The sequence below is a fragment of the Argopecten irradians genome, chromosome 6, assembly GCF_041381155.1.
Source record: "Argopecten irradians isolate NY chromosome 6, Ai_NY, whole genome shotgun sequence".
Taxonomy (NCBI): Eukaryota; Metazoa; Mollusca; class Bivalvia; order Pectinida; family Pectinidae; genus Argopecten; species Argopecten irradians.
The window spans coordinates 817954-839371 of NC_091139.1; the positions used below are offsets into that span (position 1 = coordinate 817954).

General features: G+C 32.3%; 1 protein-coding gene across 2 annotated transcripts; it reads right to left on the minus strand.

Moving 5' to 3' along the window:
• Positions 1-4268: 4268 nt before the first annotated feature.
• On the minus strand, positions 4269-20162 carry LOC138324672 (multiple epidermal growth factor-like domains protein 11). Of its 2 annotated transcripts, XM_069269711.1 has the most exons (9): positions 20076-20162; positions 15209-15418; positions 11404-11649; positions 11138-11236; positions 9624-9719; positions 5260-5349; positions 4909-5001; positions 4513-4605; positions 4269-4383 (listed from the first exon to the last, which is right to left on the minus strand). In XM_069269711.1, the coding sequence occupies exons 1-9, from the start codon at positions 20155-20157 to the stop codon at positions 4283-4285; spliced, it is 1110 nt and encodes a 369-aa protein (XP_069125812.1). In that variant the 5' UTR covers positions 20158-20162; the 3' UTR covers positions 4269-4282. The 2 variants fall into 2 exon arrangements, with proteins under 2 accessions (XP_069125812.1, XP_069125813.1); XM_069269712.1 differs by lacking the exons at positions 4513-4605; positions 4909-5001.
• Between the last annotated feature and the right edge of the window lie 1256 nt (positions 20163-21418).

Below are 21418 nucleotides of genomic sequence, written 5' to 3' on the forward strand. Positions count from 1 at the left end.
TGAGAAAGATTTTAATGAACCAAGACGGGAAATTGATAACACATTGATTTTTTTTTTTTTTTTTTACTTTCACAAAAATTTAAACAGCAACATTATTAAAATTATTTTTTTAATAACTGACATATAAATGCATTCTGATATATATATAATGGATTCAATGTAATAACATAACTGGTATCCCGAGCTAGAATATATAAGGATTTTAAATTTAATTAGCCATTGTTAATCAACTGATAGACATGTTTAGTATTACCTTTCGATTACAATTGCTAATATGCATTAAAAAATTATAATGAAATTCCTAGTCAATTCCTAGATATAATTATAAATATTTTGTGGTCAATGATATGGCTTCACAAAGCCTGTTAGGATGGAATCACAGGAATTGCACAAGGACTGTGACGTTTCTGACGTCACTAATTACATTCTAACAACTGGTATCAAGTGTTTTTATCAAAAAATAATTCTGATTTTAGTTCAGCCAATATAGTTAGGTTCTTTTTCTTTTTTTAATAATAATTCTTAAAGATTAAGTAGCAATTAAAAGGATCTGACCACTCTTTGACGAATGTTCATGAATTTTTAATTTTTTACTGGATGAGGCAGCCTAACCCGTTGTTAAAAAATTGTTCGATGTTTTTACAAAAATTGTTTTAAAATTTAATGATTTCAAAAAGGGTAAAGGGCTTTGGAAATTTAATAACCCTTTATTACATGATCAAAAATATTTAAATTGGTGAATAATACAATAAATGCTCTGTAAAATTACAATACTGTCTTCCTATATATAATTTAGATTATATTGATAATATTCTAGATAGTAACCTTCAATTTGTAATAAATGATCATTTTTTTCTTGAGACACTCCTAATGGAAATAAGGGGCAAATCAATTTCTTATTCATCTTATAAAAAAAAACATAGTTTGTTGAGAGAAAACAATCATAGAGATGATATAATTTAGATTGAAAACCAGAACACAGTTGATACATAGGAATTGAATAGACAAAAAAAAAAGAATTAGAAAAAGTTTGATTGGAAAAACTTAAGGGTTGTGTAATTCGGTCCAAAGCGTTATGGATAGAGGAGGGAGGAAAATCTACACAGTATTTTTTCAATTTAGAAAACTGGAATTTTGTATCAAAAACCATTCCGAAACTTGAGAAGGAAAATGGGGGGTTTACTACAAATCAATATGAAATTCTTAGTGAAGTAAAGACCTTCTACGAACAATTATACTCTGTCGACAATGACATAGAAGTAGATTTAGAAGATTTTTAGATGGTTTTGAAGTTTCAAAATTAAAGGATACAGAATCTTTAAATTTGGAAGGTCTAATAACATATGAGGAGGCATCAGTAAAACACTTAAAAATATGAAACATAATCAAAGTCCCGGGTCAGACGGGTACACATCAGTGTTTCTGGAAAAAATAGGATTTTTTTGTTGTCAGATATATTAATCATGGTTACTTATTAAATGGTCAGCTTTCAATTACACAACGTCAGGGCATTGTTACCTGCATTCCAAAGCCCAAACAAATCAAAATATTTTATTAAAAACTGGCGTCCCATTTCTTTATTAAATATATTTTTATAAAATTGCCTCTGGAACAATAGCTAACAGATTTAAAAATATTTTGGATAAAATTATAAATTCAGATCAGACTGGTTTTATTTCTGGTATATATTTAGGGGAAAACACTAGATTAGTTTATGGCATCATGCAATACACTGAGGAATTTGATATCCCGGGAATGTTTTTAATTCTTGATTTTTGAAAAAGCTTTTACGTCCGTGTCCTGGAAATTTATTGATGAAACTCTTAAATATTTTAATTTTGGAAACAGTATTAGGAATTTGATAAAAGTTTTACATTGTAATGCTAGCTCTGCAATTAATCAAGGAGGTGATTTGTATTATTTTTAATATTATGCGCGGTTGTCGTCAAGGTGATCCAATTGTCCCTAACATGTTTATTATCTGTGCAGAAGTTTTAGCCATTCGTATTAGAAAATAACAAAATTATTGTTGGTATAAATGTAGAAAATTGTAATTTTTTAAATTCTCAATATGCTGATGATACATCATTAATACTTAATGGTACCGAAAATTCATTAAGGGCTGTAGTTATGGAATTAAATAATTATGCAAAAATTTCAGGACTTAAAATAAATAAAGGAAAATCTTAGGTTATTTGGATTGGTAGTAAAAAGTATAGCAGTGATACACTAATGCCAGGCTTGAACTTGCAATGGGGGGTTACTAAATTTACACTTCTAGGTATTGAATTTCATGTCGATCTTCACAAAATACCAAAATCGAACCATGATAAAAAACTAATTAAACTCAAAAATCTATCGCAGACATGGAACAGAAGGAAATCATCTTTTTATCTTGCTTCCAAATTTGGAAGAAGGTTTTGTAAAACAGCTCAACAGTATTTTATTTTTAATTATCTATGGAATGATGGTTCAGATAAAGTTATGAGAGATGTAATTATACAAAATTATATGGATGGAGGCTTAAAAATGATCAATCTCACAGCTTTTATAGATTCATTAAAAATTGGGTGGATAAGGAGAATATTTAGATCTAATGGTAAATGGCGTATGATTCTAAACTCTAAAGTTAATTTTCATCATTTGGCTAATTGTGGAAGTGAATACCTTAGTAAGATTTTGACAAATTGTAGAAATGCTTTCCGGAAAGATGTTTTTACAACATGTTACAAATTAAGATCAAAGGGGAATCAGTTAAAAGCAGAAGAATAATCTGTATTCAAAATTCCAATTTGGTACAACAAAAATATTATTGTTGGAAATATAACTGTTTTTACATATCTTGGTTTAGAAAGGGAATTATAACCATACAAGACTTGTTAAAAAGTGTTTCTCCATATTCTTTCTTTACATATGATGAATTCTGTAATATTTATGGTGTGATAAGTAATTATCTTCAGTATCATGGACTTATATCTAGCATTAAAAAGTATCTGAAAAATGTACATGTACCAAATGAAAAAATATTTTACCTAATTATTCCTTTTAGCCTTGAATTAATATTGAAAAATAACCGTGGAGTCCAAGATTTTTACAGAGTTCTAGTTAAAAATGATACGGCTATAACTGGCCAGCATAAATGGAGAACCTCTTTTGACTATGTTCAAGAAACGTGGAAACAAATATACAATATACCCTTCATGTCTACTAATAATACTTAACTTCAATGGCTTCATAAAAGATGAATAGATAGCAAAGAATAAAGTAGAATTTGTCGACTGGAAGGGATGTTAATAAACCAAAGATGTTATTTTGGGTTATTTCCACTGTTACCTTTGTTCCGCTCCCAAATATAATTGCTACTTTTTTCTCAATATCACGTCACAAATTGTTAACGTTACCAATAACTGAATGGCTTCATAATGCTACTTTTCGCTGTTGAAATAAGATGTTTGACGGCATCGGAATACCTGCTTTTTTATTTGGCTTTCATATTTTATAGCTTAAACTATCTACTCAAAAGGATACATGTATTTGGTCAATAATCTATCTATCCGTAAAAGGACCCTTCTGGTGATTTTGGATCGACGCACATACTAGGCTTGATCGACAACAAGTTGTTTACTGTACCTAGTACCTACATTGTATATAAATCTAGATTCAAAAAGAGATTCAGAAAGTTGAAATGCATGGAATTGTTGTTCATAAATAAATTATTTGTTATACAATGTATATACATTCCTTAATATATAATTATGATTTTTTATTATTATTACTGTCATTTTACAAATGATATAATTGCGGTAGAAACAGGCAATGCTCTAGGGGGTAATGGATATGGAATTAATGTCGAACTCGGAAGATATTTTGTAAGTTAAAGAGGGCTGCGTGCTTAAGCTCGTGTTTTTGTAACTTTAGCAAAATAAAATAACTCTTATTCCTTCCTTGCCGTGACAATGTCTTGTGTATACATGTGTTGTATTGTAAATGCCATATTTAGTCTAATATGGTATTTGAACACATATATCTTACTTTCTATATCTAACATGTCTGTCGAGCAGCCATGAGCATATTTTGGTTGTTAAATAAGCATATTTGCAAGGAGACTTAAATCACTATTTTTTCTGTATGTGATTGAAAGTTGAGAGGAAAATTATATATAAAAAGCTAACGTGTTTGAATAATATTTAATGGTTTGCAGATGAATTTGTGATATTGAACGTAGTTTTTTAAAGATAGAGTAGATGCTGTTATTTAATTAAAATATTGCCTTGGTAAAATATTACTCACCCTGGCAGTTTCCTGTGGTTTTATCGCACTTTTCCTTACAATTCACAGAACAGTCCAGCTCACATTGCGCTCCATGCTTTCCAATGCTACATTCTTACATATGATCAAATATGAAACTATGAATACAACAAATGTGTATCAATTGTTATGTGATAGTTGTTGGTTTTATTCCTAACTATTTTATCACAAAAACATTCAAATTAAAAAAAAATCAACACTTACCAAAACAGTGTCCTGTAATCTGATCACAATTGCCTTTACAGTTCGCAGGACAATCCAGTTCACATTTATAACCATAATTCATATCAATGCATTCTAAAATGAAAATAAAACAGCTACGTATTTCTCAAAGGAATGAATAGAGGTGTATTTGGTTCGCTATTATAAATATTTTCTGAAATTTCACATTACTTAATATATCATTTGGACCATTAGTTCACATTCATTGTACTTCGCTTGTGTTTGGAGGAAAAAAGTCATTTTTAAACGTGATTTTCTTTTCTATTTTAGCGTGTTGAATAATTATAACAACTTATTTTTGAGTATTTCTGAGTTGTTGACGTCGTGTGGCATACGATGAAACCGCATGAATTAATACCTGAACAAAACATAACCAACCTTCACAGTTTCCTGTGTCTTTGTAGCACTTTTCCTTACAATTCACAGGACAGTCCAGCTCACATTGCGCTCCATGTTTTCCAATGCTGCATTCTTACATATGATCAAATGTGAAAATTATGAATACAACAAATGTGAATCAATTGTTATGTGATAGTTGTTGGTTTTATTCCTAACTATTTAATCACTATTGCAGTTCACATTGCATTCCATGCTTTCCAATGATATATTCTTGCATGTAAACAAATATCAGAATTATGAAAACAACGAATGTGCATTTATTTTTTTTCCTTTGACATTTATTGATTATTCTTTAATAATTGTAACACAAATATATTGAAATTAACTAACCAAAGCAGTGTTCCGTCGTTTGAGCACATTTTGTGCAGGTATCAGGGCAATCCAAATCACATCGATAGCCACGCTTTCCATCAATGCATTCTGAAATGTAAACGAACATAACTAAATGTTTCTCAGATGTATGGTTAATGATCATTATTGTATGAACGTCTAGAATAATAACTGTATCATATAATCTTAATGGTAAAATATAAGTCGTAAAATTATATGTTCTGTGGTTATTTCCATTGTATCATTGTTTTATTTTTCACAATTGTTCTTAATATTCATCTCAAAGGTAACACTACATTCTAGTAATATATTCTGATTAGCAAAATTATTTTGAAAATAATCAATACTTGTAACTGATATTTTCAAGCTTGTTAATTTCTTTACCGTAACAATGTCTGTGTACAGATGCATTGTGTTGTAAAGACAGCGGACTTTATTACGGTTGTTTAAATTGATATGATATTTAAATACACATTTTTTTATTCCTACAGAATGCGTCGATCAGAAACAATGTACAATATTCATACCACTGTTTAAAAGACATGTCGGATTAGACAATAATCATGGTGAAAATGTCGTGTTTTATATGTATGCCATGTCTTGTCTTATTTAGCTTGATAAAAAGATTACACATTTACACACTATATTATTTTCTTATTTCTAAAGAAGTACACTCATCGACAAGTCATGTACACATTTTTTTTAACAAAATGGTATTATTTTATTGACAAACAGTTTTCACTGACCGTTTATTCCTTACCTTTTGACTCATTACACAGCAAAAAGTGCAACATACGTTTGAAAAAACATGCGTTAAAGGTATGTTTAAATCATGCGTTTTACGTACGTTTTGTGTATCTTTCGCGAGGGTGATTGAAAATTTAGAAAATAAACATTAATCGATGAAAAAAGAACGAGTTTGAATAACAAACTATTGTTTTGCCGATTCATTTGTGATATCGGTTAACATTTTTTAAAATACACAGCAGAACTTATTTATCGAAATTTTGTTTTTATGTCAAACAGCACCAATATCGTGGTGGTGTTTAAAAAGTCGAGTACATCGGGTACGATAATATACATGGGGATATGTGGACCATTATTATTATGATTTCTATTCATTTGTGTGGGAACTTCAATTTATGAAACATCTTAATGACAGCTTAGAGGAGTTGGTATATTTGCTTTCTAAAACAAGCCCTATACATATTTTCAGGTATGGGGTTTGTTTACGTAGGTGGTATACAGTTGACAACTACTGAGCGCATATGTGTCGATTCACGCCCTTTATATATATATTACACTATCTTCGCTGTATATTTGTTAACTTGCATTGTCAGCTTTAACTAATTGTTGAGGAAAGGATGAACTACTAACCAGCACAAAAAGCGTTACACGTGTCTGCACTGGATACTCTTAATTGAATTTAACCCTCCCTTACATCAAACAATAGGCATGCAAGTACATCTTGCAATCTTTAAAGACAGGTGTAAGATGGATATCTGTTTTTTTAACGTTAGGAGGCTTTGTAACACAGTGGTAGAAAACAGATGGAATAAATAATTAGGGGATAGAATGCCAGTTATTTTTGAAGATTAAATCATGATTTTAGCCTGAAAACGAGTCGAAATGACATTTTCTCCCCTTCTTAAACTGAATATAGATGTAATACTGTGTACATATCGTATTGTTCTAGAATGATTGATTCGAGAACTTATCAGTGCATTTAAGATAAAGACACTTGTGTGTGAAGAATCTTATGACATTTTTTCTCTTGCCTCGATGCAACGACCAAAACGGCTACGAAGTTTGTTCTACGTACGATCGATTGGCCTAAGCAACAAGTAAGTTAAGGCTTGGTATGTTTTCTAAAAAATGTTTTGGGAATTACATAACATTTTTTGAATAAAGGTAATGGGAAATAAAAACAGTACAGCTCGACTAAGATTATTGATATCGAAGTTCTTTTTTGCCATTAATTCATGTTTCACGTTCAAAATCGTTTTGACATACATGAGTAACACAAATTGTATGAGTGATATAAAAGAATGTTTTGATTTTACTTTAAAGCATTGACGTCATAATAACTTCAACACTTTAAGGACATTGACACGTCAATGGACATTATACCTGTAATGAAGAATGTTACATATTTTGTAAGACATGTTTATTTTGGTCTAATGCCCCATTTCTCAGCAAATTAAATGAAATCGTGGCTCTGTTAGTATTACCAGAACTACAAAAAGTAAACAACAACACCAGAAAACGTTACCCATTCATCAATTAGGCATTATAAAATAAGAATAACTCTTCGATTCCTGTGTACTTCAGTTGCTCAAATGTCAGGGATAACTTCGTTTTGACCGCATTTTGCAAACCTGTGTCTTTTAACACAATCGTTGCCTAAATTACATACATCATTTTTTTAAACTGCTTTTTTAGAAGAGAACAAAATTGATGATTACAGGCTTTTCGCAAATGAAATCGTATAATTTTACGTTCCCAAGTGGGTCAGTTGCCAGGTACTGACCATTGTTTGGTGTTTTTTCTCCGGGTACTCCGGCTTTCCTCCACCGACAAACATTGCACGTCCTTAAATGACACTGGTTGTTAATAGGACGAAAAACTAATAAAAACTAAAACGTTCTGTATTGAAGACATTATTTAACTTTGAAAGTGTAACATAACTTACGTTCACCTGTATATTAATTTTTAATCTAATAAAACGTTTTTATATATTTAATGCGATACAGGATTTATGATCAGTATTAACAGTAAGCATAGTACCCAAAATTAGAGAATGCATTTTCAAATTAATAAATACTATGCAAGAACTTATCGCTCTTCATTATGGATAATTATCAATCTGACGCTATTCAAAATCATATTTTTTTTTTTTTTAACAAAATGTGTTGTTTTTATTCTTTTCATTGTAAACTGCAAAAACATCAGTTTGGACTTAAAGTGTATATGGACATTAGTGGATTTGTGGATGCATACCTTAGGACGAAATAAGCCAATATCATTTTATGAGATTTGGCAAGTTCATCATCTGTTGGCTATCTCCATTATTTATTAAAGGTACAATCTATGATTTTATGAGTTCTTAAGCAGTTGGTGTCGTATTTTTGACATGAATTGGTGTGCACATACATTAACAGATATCATAGAACAACCAATATATGTAACATACCAATTCATGTCAAAAAGAAAACCAATGTTTATATTAACATTTATATAGTCATTCCCATTATAAAAAGAAAAGGGGTGGAAATAAAGTATAAAACCCAAAGTTATACGCTTTGTATAGTGAAAAATAGTATTTGATGAAACAGCCAATGATTTGGCGAGAAAACATTGAGTTCTAGCAACTTCCGGCGAGTTGCCACGGTAACCGACTAAACAATAACAGAAGATGAAATAGTCCCATCGAAAAACACGGGATATACAACGATAAGTACTACATTGCAATCCATTTCAAATATTTTCATAAAAATATATTTCTATGTTGATAAATTTTCGGAATTTGTTATATTCTTTAGTAAATTATCATTGTGACGTAAAACGCCGTGTTTTTCTGACCTCTAGAACTCTGATTATGGTATTTGTACGCCAGAGCCTAACTGCTATTGTTAATATCGGAAATCAGACATATTGGGCTTATTAGAAACATATAGGTACTGTGTAGTGACAATGTAAAAATAGCAAGTTCTTGTTTTGTAAGATAGATCATGCCGAAAAATGTACAATATTTAATACTTGCACACGAGTATCTATTCAAATTAGAAAAAATAAATATGGGACAAATATCATATTATTTTGTCACATAATCCACCAGAGTGATTTCGTCTGTGTAATATTTTTGCGTATGTTACTAGTGTAATATCTACTGGAGCGATTGTCATTTGATAGAGTTTCATTGTGACGTCAGACAGAACCAATCTCTGCTGGATTTTGGGAATACGTTTTTGGCGTTAAATTCTTTATAATGTAAGTTTTTGTAATAATGTTATAAAAAGTATCTTAAATCTGTGTTCATTTTATGATATGAAATTTAATGAAACTCATGGCTCGTAAAAATACAAAAAAAAACTAATATGAAATGATTACTCATGTAACATCCTATATATATTACACAAGCATGCATATGGAGGAAGTGAGATTATGAGAAAAGATACGTAATCAAACAGCTGATTCTGACCTTTTACATCTTGCTAGGTTCGATCTTTTTTACGATAAAAAATAAAAATAATAACAATAATATGTTCGCTCTATTCAGTCAATGGAAATTTTAATAATCTCTGAAATATTTTATTGACAGTCTACCAGAAAATAATTATAATAATGATAAATATTACGCTTACCGTTGCAGTTTCCGTTTTCCTTCATACAAAGTCTATCTTTACAATTGATGGAGCAGTTCTGTTCACATTTTGCGCCGTACGTCTGAGGAACACAGTCTTAAAAGAACGTATTACCGTATTATTTAACAGTTATGTGCTCTGATAGCTTCGATGTCTCACTTGTATCCAATATACATTTTTGTATGCATATATAAGATTCATAATAATATCATCATTGAAAATAAAACAGGTTAAGACACAATACTAGTTTCCAAACTATGATAGCGACAATTTATGTTAATATTGATTGTTGTAATATAGTTTTATTTGTATTATACAGAAAATGCCTTTGAAAAATAAACAATTAAAAAAAAAAAAAAAAAAAAAACAAGTCAAGACAATGTATCATTCGTATAGCTGTTTATGCTTAGCCAAAGTGAATGTTCATACAGTTCCCAGAACATGTTGACAAGCATTACCAAAGTCGATGTAGTACACCATTTGGTAAGAACATTTTAGAAATCCATTCATTACCTTTCAAATTACGATATAAGATATTTTAGTACAAATATCTTTTATCACGAGGTTTGATAATTGTAAAAATGGGTCATCCAGCTTGCAATGGTACATTTACATCGTTTAAAACACTGACACCTATGAGTGTGAGTTCATATTCAACACTATATAATGTTTAAGAAATTATGTTTTATATCTCATTTTATGGAATCCCAATTACTCAATATGATAAACATTCGTGTCTTCATCGCATAGAACACCAGATGAGTATTTAAACGTTTTAGATATTTTTCACAACATCTTTTTGTAATCATACAACAATCGTCATTGGGGAACATCACCTTTCGTAGGTTTAACAATTACTCGTTTTTACCTACAAACAGTCAAGAGGACATTATACGGGTAATGAGAAATGTTTCATACTTTGTAAGACACTGTAAATTTCGTTCTCTAAAGTGTAAGTATAACCAGAATTACAGAAAGTAAACAACAACACCAGAAAACGTTGTCAAATTGTCTCAATGATAAAAATGTAAATATATTTTACGTATTGATCCAACAGTTCTAATAGAAGAATAATTACTTTCATAACAACAAAAAAAAAAAAAAAACATTTCCTTTTTTTCAATTTTGAAATTGTGTCCTTTGATCATTTATCCCCTTGATACATCATTTAAAATGTCAGCAATATCATAACGTTGATCACTGGCATTCCAAAACGTATCTTTGGTGAACAGATCAAGGCCTATAACAAGAGTCAAGCAATATAACAAGAGTCAAGCAAAACATCTATAAAAACATAATGCACCACATATCGTATCTTCCAAATTCTAATGAAAAGGAAGCCAATACAAATGGCTTCTGTGAACCCAAATTCGCATTTTTGTGCTGTTTCAATCTCAGTTGCCATGATGACATTTTAAGGCAAAAACGCTATACGCGGTTTTCCTTAAGTTTTAATGATGACAAAATAGGATTTCACTGATTTTAATGTAACAATTAATAGTATGAAAACTTACAGAAACATGTCCCCGTTGTAGCGTTACAGTTACCACCATAACAGTTACCGGAACACGCACTGTCACAGTTACCGTCACCGTAAGTTCCAACTGGACATCCTTAAAGGAGGTTAGATATTGACATGGGTATATGTAGGAACTCATTGCATTTAACAATTAGAGTACATTTGCACACGCATTATTATACACAACCTCCCATACACACTCATACATACACTGATATACACATTAAATAAGATAAAACAAAAACAATATTTCGAACTCACCCCACACCTGTACCTCACACAATTCCAGAACAGCGTGATTGTCGTACCAGTCCTGCCGTGTTGGATTTGATCGATAGTTGTACACGGTCACGTACTGACTTACATTCGGACACAGGTGTGTCACATTCAGCTGTAGAGCACCTCTGGTCCTACTGGTGTCCTCAAAACAGAGGACACCATCTTGTGGTGAAGATGTGGTATTGGACACGTACAGTTGATAACCAGCAAATCTTTGCTGAAAATTATCTAGAAGCAAAATAAAATTCCGTTAGCTTCCATTAACTCATTGTCCACTGTTATTAAGGCCATGTGTGCCTGTAAAATGATATTCCATAATGCGGCAGTTGCATTACACAATCGACAAGAATAGCGGAAAACCAGATAATATATATTTTTTGTGATATAATTATTTTATTTTCAAAGGACTATGTATGGTTTGGGCCCTTTTTGGTCCCCAAATCCATCGAATTTATAAATTAATAATTAAGAAATAAAATTGTTGCATTTGACATAGGTAGTACATCCCTGGTTTAATTGTAATAATGTTTTGTAGTTTAGCAGCTTGAAGTTGTCTTGGTAACCATCCGAAATACGCATCATTTAAATTTAAATTTGACAATTTTGTCATTTAGTTTTATAAGTTTTTGATGGTTTTTTGTCTTGAACAAACTCAACATTTATTCTGAAAATGTAGGTAGCTAAGATACATCTTTAGGAGAAATATAAAATTTGTTCAGGGATGCGCTCTATGGTTTTTTTTATAAAAAAACGTACCAAAAATGGCCAACATTGACTAAATATCACCATTTAAAAAAAATATTTTTTGCATATTTAGGGTGGTTACACTGTACTATAACAACTACAAATGCAGTATTACATAATTGTCATACCTATTTCTTTAAAGATGTACTCGATATTTGATATTCAACATTTAATTACTATATTACAAGCTTAAAAAATTTGGTGGATTTGGAGGCCAAAAAGTGGCCAAACTATACACTGTCCTTTATATAATTGTTTATTTGTAGATATTATATTTGTATATATGTATTTTGAGTCTCTGGTTCATATACGACTTTATTAATACACTGCACGTCACACTAGCTAGCATTAGTGGAGTGGCTAAGCATAAAAATCATTCAAAGTTTGAAGAAAGCATGAAACTTTGCATATGGCTTCTTTAGGACAAAAGGTTTCAGGAAAAAAAATGAACAAAAAAAAACGGCCTCTGGTGGCCGCCATATTGGTTTTCAAGATGGCCTCCAAAACCACCTTCTGCAACCCATATCCCACATTCTTTACCAGTGTTAAAGGTTATGTGGAAGAACCGTGATTTTGTATATCAAGATAGCCACCGTGATATCAGACTTTTATTCCTGACCATAGCAAGGGAATTATCAGAAAATATCTAACCGAAATCACTCTGGCAGTCATCCGAGAGATACTTTTTGTGATGGGGATTCGCCCTAATATCAGACCTGCAGGCGGAAGTACTAAAGGCAAGGATGTCATTTGGGATTCGTCTTTCAAAAGAGGTTTCATGGATGAGATGGCCTCACTTATATTGCATAACCACGTTCATGCCCGACCGTCAACCGCATCTCAGGAAATTTTATATGGATTCAGGGAGAGATAGTCCCTCTATTGTTATTAATAAGATAAAATGTCAGGGATATTGGTTAAATGTAATCATCCTTAACGACTCCAACCATATTAGGAGATTTCACTTAAGGAATAAATTCGAGTAAGTTCATAGCAATATTTTGTCGCCAAAGCTTTGATGTCTACTTCGTCTGACATTAACCCTTGGGGTACGTCTATCGAACAGGTTTTTGCGAAGATAGTCATTGGTACCTCTATGTCAAAGCTTTACAAATGTTAGCTGAACCTTCGTAGAATTCCCAATTTCATTACAGGCTTAAAAGATGAAGATAGCAAAGGCAAGACAGATGATGTTGTTGAATTAAGAACATAGTTAAGGGCAATGCTAGCAGTTCAGTATATGCAAAATGAATCCATCTTAACACATAGCCATCATCAGTAAAACATGCATACGGCACAAGGGACTAGGTGCAAATAAATTGCAGAGATGAAGAATTGAAGAACAGTAAAACTACAACTTCTACTTCAAACTAAATGCAAACAATGGAGATGATAGAGAGTATAAACAAGATTGGGACCACATAGAAAGCAAAATAACTTAGTAAGATATTGGTCATCTGGACCTTGATGAATTTAGTTCTGGTTGACGTCGATATACATTTTATGTCAAAATGTGAGACCGATTGTGCCACCAGAAACTCTACTATCCCAGCTCCTAAAGAAAGTATAGTATTAAAAAGAGGGAAAAAAACCCTAGCCACTAAAAGAAAATACTTTCATCAATTCGTTAAAGTCAAATAGGGATGACAGACTTATGTGTAATATCTGAAGAAGGAATTCTTACATACACACGAGAAATAAGATGGATTGTGTTCTCAGACATCATCAGGTGACATGCGTCTAGATGTTCTTTTCAGTTGTTATGTATGACTTGGTAGATTAATAGGAGCTACACTGTGAGGAAGGATTTGAAAGGAGAAAGAGGAAATATTAAGGATTGGTAGAAAATAACAATGCCCTATAATGTAGGAATGGGCGTTCTTGTTTCCTGCACATTCAACTGAAAAGCTATATTGCCAACATTGTAAGTGATGGTAGTGACAAGAAATCAACTGTGAATTCACTATCAAAAACAGATATCAAAATGGCGGTCATGTTGAAATTTAATTAAGCATCAAATTAATTACATGTTAAACACTACATAAGTATAAGTACTCTCTTTATATTTGCTTGAAGTTAGCGCAGTCAATTAGATTTATTATATAAAAAGATATAGTTCGCAAAGTTGGCGGCCATCTTGAAATACAAAATGGCGGTCCTTCTACATGGCATTTAACGCTACCAGAATGTTCCTACAAATGTAATTATAAATAATATGGGCATTAACGTTTAAAATATGGGTCTAGCTGTTATAGAACGTGAGATATGAGTTGCAGAAGGTGGTTTTTAGCGATTTTTTAATTTTGAAAACCAATATAGCGGCCGCCAGGGGCCGTATTTATTTATTTATCTTTTTTTTTTTTTTTTTTTTTTGGGGGGGGGGGTCAATTTTTTTCTGAAACCTTATGTCCCAAAGAGGCCATATGCAAAGTTTCATGCTTTCTTCAAACTTTGAACGATTTTACCGAGATCGACCTAAGCCGCTCCGCTAAAAATAATGAGTGCAGTATATTGAGGCTAATCATGCAGTCAATGATTTCCATGAATAAAACGAGTAAACATAACCACTTTAATTAAATACTTCAAATAAATCCGTTCCAACCTGCAAAATGGTAAAGCAACATTTGGCATAGCTATGCTTAATAAACTTAATGCATTCGGCAGTGTATTTATGAAAGATTCTTTCATATAATTACTTCAAAAGGATGATGAAGATGAAGAGGTTAAGTTACTAGCCTAGCCTTTCACTTAGTCAGCCAAGGTTCGATCACTAGCACTGACATGAGAAAGTCAGGGGGTCACCTACGGGATCACCATTTGTTCATGTGTACGTATTTTATACTCACAAGTATTCGATTCAATCATATTTACCATATGATAAATCCGTACACGCGAACTTCTACAATGATTTGGTCGAGGAAACTTCTGCATGACAACATCCTTTATATTTCTTCTAAGGTAGTGGTCAATGTTGCCAATCAGTTATGTAATGATAATAATTATTGATATATAATGGCTGTAATCTAATTAGTTTGTACATTACCTCGATAGTATATTGTGATATAATTAATGGTGATAAACTCTCCAAGATTCACTCGCCACCACGCTGTTTTCTGACCTTCAGCCTTCGTATGTGAACAACAGCCAGATGGAATGGTTACTTCTTGGCAGCCATCCACAGCCTGCTCCGCTAGCCATATTTTGTCGTTCTGATTGCTGCTCTGCTGAGCAGTTCCTGACATGGCAACATTCCCTCGTGAAATACAAATACAAAATGCATTATGCAAAATAGAGGATTTAATTGAAGGAATGTTTTCCACTAAAGTCATTTACAAGGTGATACATATTTATCCCGTACAGAGTAGAAAATGGATTTTTTCTTTTGAAAAGTTTTGATTGCCTCAATCAAATAATATATAACATACATATTTAACGAACGCATCCCAATATCGTAGTATGCAAACTATTGTAAAATTCCATTGAAAGATTGGTTTGATACTTTCCCATTTCTGCCGTATTTTATTTCCTGTACTTTGAGTTAGCATATAGGTCGAATTTTGATCAATATTTCCGATTTATTTTTTTATATATGACATACATGCGTCCCAATTCGGAACGGTACCGTACACTTTCACAATTGATAAGGGCTATATTGATATTTTTAACAGAAACAATTTGTTGTAATACCAAACCTAAATGCTTTATGCATTGTCAGCCTTAATTTATAAAATAATTATAGAGATATCATGATAAAAATAATTAATCAAATGCAAGATTACAGCGTCGCAACAGAGAATGAGTGTTTAAGAATCAATGTGTAACACTAATACGTGATAATATTAACATGAAGCACACTTCAAGTGATATAAAAGAGGACACATTCCTGATTATATAGACACATGTGTTTACTGTGTCACACATGAGTTGTTTAACTATCTCTATTCACTTATTCACAAAAGTAGAACAGGTTACGCGACCTGAGAGGTCAGTCCGTGTGAGATCATACCAGAACTCCGGTCTCAGGCACGTGTTTCCGAGGAAAACAAACCATGGCCATACAAAGATTGAATACAAAATAGCAGAGAGGAAGCCTAAGAACATGTATAGGAAGGTAGAAGGTGATATATTGTATAATCTAAGGAAATTTAACACATTCTCCTTGAAATCGAGTTAACCCTGCAGCACAGATATCTGATTTTTATTATCTTTTTATAGAAGTTTCTGTTAATTATAATGACCAGTTTCACCAAAGGATATGTCTACTGTGTTTGAGGAATTATATCAACCTATTAACACTCAGAAAATTGAAAGGGCTCTACTCCTTTCTGGCGCGTCATGGCCACCGAACTGAAAACAAGGCTGTAGGCGCAGCATCAGCGCCATGTTGTAGTGCAAACATGGCCGCCAAGCACTGCTGAGTACCAATGTGTAGTGATTATTGGAGGAAAATTCAGTCTGTGTCGTTTCATCTTTTTTTCAAAAAAAAAAATGAAAAGAAGGAGAGGGGTCGTTAATCGAGACGAGACGAGGGTGCATTTTTCAAGGCATGGCGTATCAATATCAAAGCAGATCTAACGTTCCGTACCTGTAGTACCAATGGTTTATAAGAATAAGACACAGGGCACACACATTCATTATGTATATATCATTAGCTAGACATGTCATATTCCAATAGTAGGCATATTAGTCCATGGTTAGTTCTAATCAATCATTGTTCCTTAAGCTACTGATAAAGATCAATAATATTACGCACATATGTGTGCCACTGTCGAATCTTATGACAATATGTACTGTTGCAGTTGCTGTCTGTAGTGCAGATCGAATCCAACCATGTTTTGTATGTTCAACGGTGAGGAACTTTTTAAAGGGCATCTTGTATATATCGATGACGTCTATTGGAAGCAGTTATCGCCGTCTAAACTTATGTAAATAGTGTTTATCTAAACTTAAAACACACACAGTATAATACATGTAGCTGTTGTAACAATGCAACAAACATATGTACATGTATATAGTAATTCATTAAATGCATCTGTATAGGTTCCTACCTAGCTACTAGATACTGCTGTAGCGGGAAATATATCACCTTTTGATTAAAAGTCTGTCATAATGTGATATATTTTCCGCTACAACAGTAGCTAGTTTGTACCCTGGTTTCAACACATTACTATATGCTGTACCAATGTTTTACATTTGTTGACTTTTATCAGTTATTAATTGATTGACTTGAAATTTCCCATATTACATTTACTGAAGTAATTTAACCCAGGGTTGTCTCCAACATAATAATGTTGACTACCGGGTATGTGCCTTCAGAACTTGAATAAAGAGCGCGAAATTATCATGTGCTTCGTCATGGTGAGAGAACAAGATTTAGAAATGCGTTTGACATGTTGAGATTTATGAATTCGAACCTCGATGACTATTTTATTGATTTATATTGAGACATTTAAAACGTTGATAGCAAGTTTTTTTAAACTTTACGTTACAAAGATTTAAGAAGTGCATACTGAAGCAGACAATGTCTATTGATTTTGTTGAGTTATGGGATTGTAGTGTTTATTTAAACATTGACAAGGAAAAACAATAAAATCAGATGAAAACACTACAGGTATATGGTTAATATAACTATTTCTTTCATACCCACAGGTGTAATACTGGCTGGTCCAGGGCAATACACTCATGTCGCCTCAGTATTGCATGGATACTCAATAAAGCCTCGTGACGTCACGCCGTCTAACAAAATTTCTATTTCCTCGGAAAATTTTAACATTTTTTTTCACAAACTTGACTGGTTTTACTGTAAAAGATGCAAACAACGGAATGTTGGCTGCAAATATCACGCATTTTTTTGATATATGGGAAATTGATTTTAGTCGTGGATTTCTTCGAATTTATTTCAAAATGGCGGGATATTATAGTTGTAAAATTGCAATAAAACGTCGAGGTATGAAAGAAAAATACTCTTTCATAAGTGGATATGAAGGATAGGGATATTCTACCCTCGGGATCACAAAATGTTGCATTTACTACATTTTGTGACCCTCGGGTAGAATATCCCTATCCTTCATATCCACATATGGAAGAGTCTTATAATATATTACCTGACATATAATCCATCAGCAATAATGCTTACTGGTCTAAATTTTCTGCACAGATCACTTAGATATCACGTAACCCAATGTAAACACAAGTCGCGTATAGTATATGAGATATCTGAGATATAATTTTGTAAGAAGAGTTAAGTACAACCTACACATTTATAGTGAGCACAAGTTTCATTTATGTATGGCTTCTTCCAGAACAGTTGTAGGAAAGCTAAATGTGATATATTTGTAGATTTTTCTGGTTAGATTTACAGTGCAACGTTGCCGGTGTTCAACATGGACTGAAAGGACTATATATGGTAATGGCTCTTTTTGGCCCCTTAATGTACCAAATTTCAAATTAAGTATTTAGAAATTAAGTTGCTGCGTTTGAAATATTGAATACGCCCCTGATAAAAACTTAAATGATATTTTTGTTGACAGATAGTTGGTTTTTGCAATATAACCATGGTAACTTTGCATAAATTATGCAAATTTGAAAAATTGTTCAATTTTGGCATATTTTTTGTTAGTTTTTTCTTTTAAGAACAATAGAGCACAACCTAGAACAAACTTTATATTTCAAGGGAATGAGCAGACACGAAGAATACATCATTTTAAGAAATATAAACTTTGTTCTAGAATGCGCTCTATGTTAACTAGATGAAAAACTGCATAAAAAGGGCCAATTTTGATGATGAATTTTTCACACATGCATAATTTATGTATAATAAAAATGGTTGCCATGGCAACTAGAACAGATATATGACCTAATAACACTATCATATATGTCAGGTATGAAGTTAATATTCAAATTGCAAGATTCACATCTTAAAATAACAGACTTTGAAAAAAATAGCGGATTTGGGGCCAAAAAAGACCCTTACCATACCTAGTCCTTTGTCATTATCATTTTGTGCTCATAATTGTCATTCCAATGATCACGGGAGATTGATATTGAAATGGCTGTTTCTTCCTTGTCAATTACGTTTATTTTGTGTGCAAAATCAAACAAAAATATTGGCATTGGACTGCATTCAGTTGGCAACGATGGGAGTGTAAAATGTCAATTCGTCATTCTCAATTAGACGCTAGCGCGCTTCATTGAGCTTACCATTGTCCAGTTGTTCATACTCTAATAATTGACAACGAGAAGTTGTTCATTGTTCACCAACGGAACAGGTTTCAATTATATAGCTGGATAATATATTGAAACTATCACACGTTTTGTTACCAGATTTTTTTCTGGAAGAAATAATACGGCTGTTTGGGCTTTATGTGCTGATAAATGAAACTAGTTGTAAATACGAGTTGTGGGTGAGGGCTATTCGGTTCACTGCTCATAGAATTTACACCTGTGTGATTAAGTAAACGCTTACCGGTAAGCTATATAGCTTCCCCTCAATATTAGTATTGAAAGATACAAAACAGGTTGCCTGATTGCAGTGGGTTGACTATCTTGTATCGTCGGACTGTTTCAAGAAAAACACTGTCACTGTTTCCGAACCGAAATTTGCATGTCATCTTGTTATATATCAGATCCAATTCACCAACAAGTAAAAATTGCATATATTTCTGTATTACATATAAATAATTGAAATCACACAAAAATACCGGAAAATGTAACCAGTTTTCTGTAAATCCTGTAACAAAACCACACGTGATGTCCGGATAATGTGCCTTGAATTATATAAAATATTTAAATGCTTTAACGAAACAACTATTGAGTAATGGTTAGTGCAAAATCAAACTGTTAAGTATTTCTGATCGCTATAAACAATCTTAATATGTTAATTCGTTCTCTTGTCGTATATTCATACTTACTTTCAGATACACTGGACCTCAATATAGCGAAAATGATAAAAATCATACATCCTCTTAAATCATTTTGTCCCGTCGTCGCCATTTTATCAAGTCAACAAGGAAGTATGAAGTATTGTTTTTTTTCTATATTTTTTTTAACTGCACACGAGTACATATTTTGTTTTAATGCGGGTGATTACATGTATGTACACATTTCGCGTTATACGATCTATATTTTGACGCAACATATACACGCCAACAGGTAAATCGATTGTATATTTTGTTTGCACTAAACCTGTTACATGCGTCCATTCTCAACGTGCATGTACACTTGATATTAACAAGAACTTAGACTTTTTAGCACATAAACAATCTGATGTTTATATAAATTTTAAATCTGAATAATACTATGATAAAGGCCCACTACCTTTCCGAAACAAATATAAAAATAGTTCCTTAATAACATACAAAATGTACATGTAAAAACATGTATATCGTTGGCTTCAGATGAGGTTACAACACCAAATAAATTCAATATTCCCTGCGTAATCTATGTTAACAATGCATTATCATTTCGCTGTTTGCCGTCCGGTGCAGCTATAGTCAACTACCACTCAGTGATAAGGACGACAGCGGGAAACATAAGAAACATATGAAAATTAACATAAAATTTACTTTAAATAAGTTGATCAGAAAGTAATAATAAAATAATTGTAGAATTGCTAATATGTTTTGTGACAAATTATCAGTCTCGTTTTACATTCATATTTCAAAGATTAAAAGCCGTTTCGGAAAGGTAATGGGCCTTCATCTAGGAAAACAAGTGAAGCATATATTGATGGGTTATGTTTCTTAGCTCCAATGTTAGTTTTGACACGATATTTAAATAGTGTTCCGAACACGAAAGCACATCTCAGTTGGTCGCGACTAGCATTTTAATAACTATACTAACAAACCAGGAACAGAATAATATCGCGTAAAAATATTATGGTTTAACATTATGTTTTATCCGAACTACTTTCCTTCGTTTCACGCCGTACTCGTATATATCTGAATACGATATTACTTCTCAGATCATACTACTTAAGGATGTATGAAAGTCAGTTTTTGACGTAAATCTGTCCATGCCGTCCTGCTTCCAAAATCTGAAGTCGTAAAATATCAGATGGTAAATACATGATTTATTTTGCATAAGTTATAAAAAATGGTATCATATCAGCATTCACAAGTTAGAAAAACAAACTAAACAAACTATATTTGGTTTAAAATAATCCTCTCGGCATGTTTTACGACGGAAATCGGCGCAACTGTGTACACTGTTGGTCTAAATATTGGAAACTTGCATTTTAACAAGTTTAGGGTTT

Bases quoted from the DNA above. Each gene is read 5' to 3' on its own strand.
- LOC138324672 (XM_069269711.1), bottom strand. From the start codon at position 20,157: ATGGCGACGACGGGACAAAATGATTTAAGAGGATGTATGATTTTTATC. The intron at 15,419-20,075 runs GTAAGTATGAAT...GTATTTCACGAG, and splicing joins GAGGTCCAGTGTATCTGAAA to GGAATGTTGCCATGTCAGGA. The intron at 4,606-4,908 runs GTTGGTTATGTT...TTTTCATTTTAG, and splicing joins AGACACAGGAAACTGTGAAG to AATGCATTGATATGAATTAT.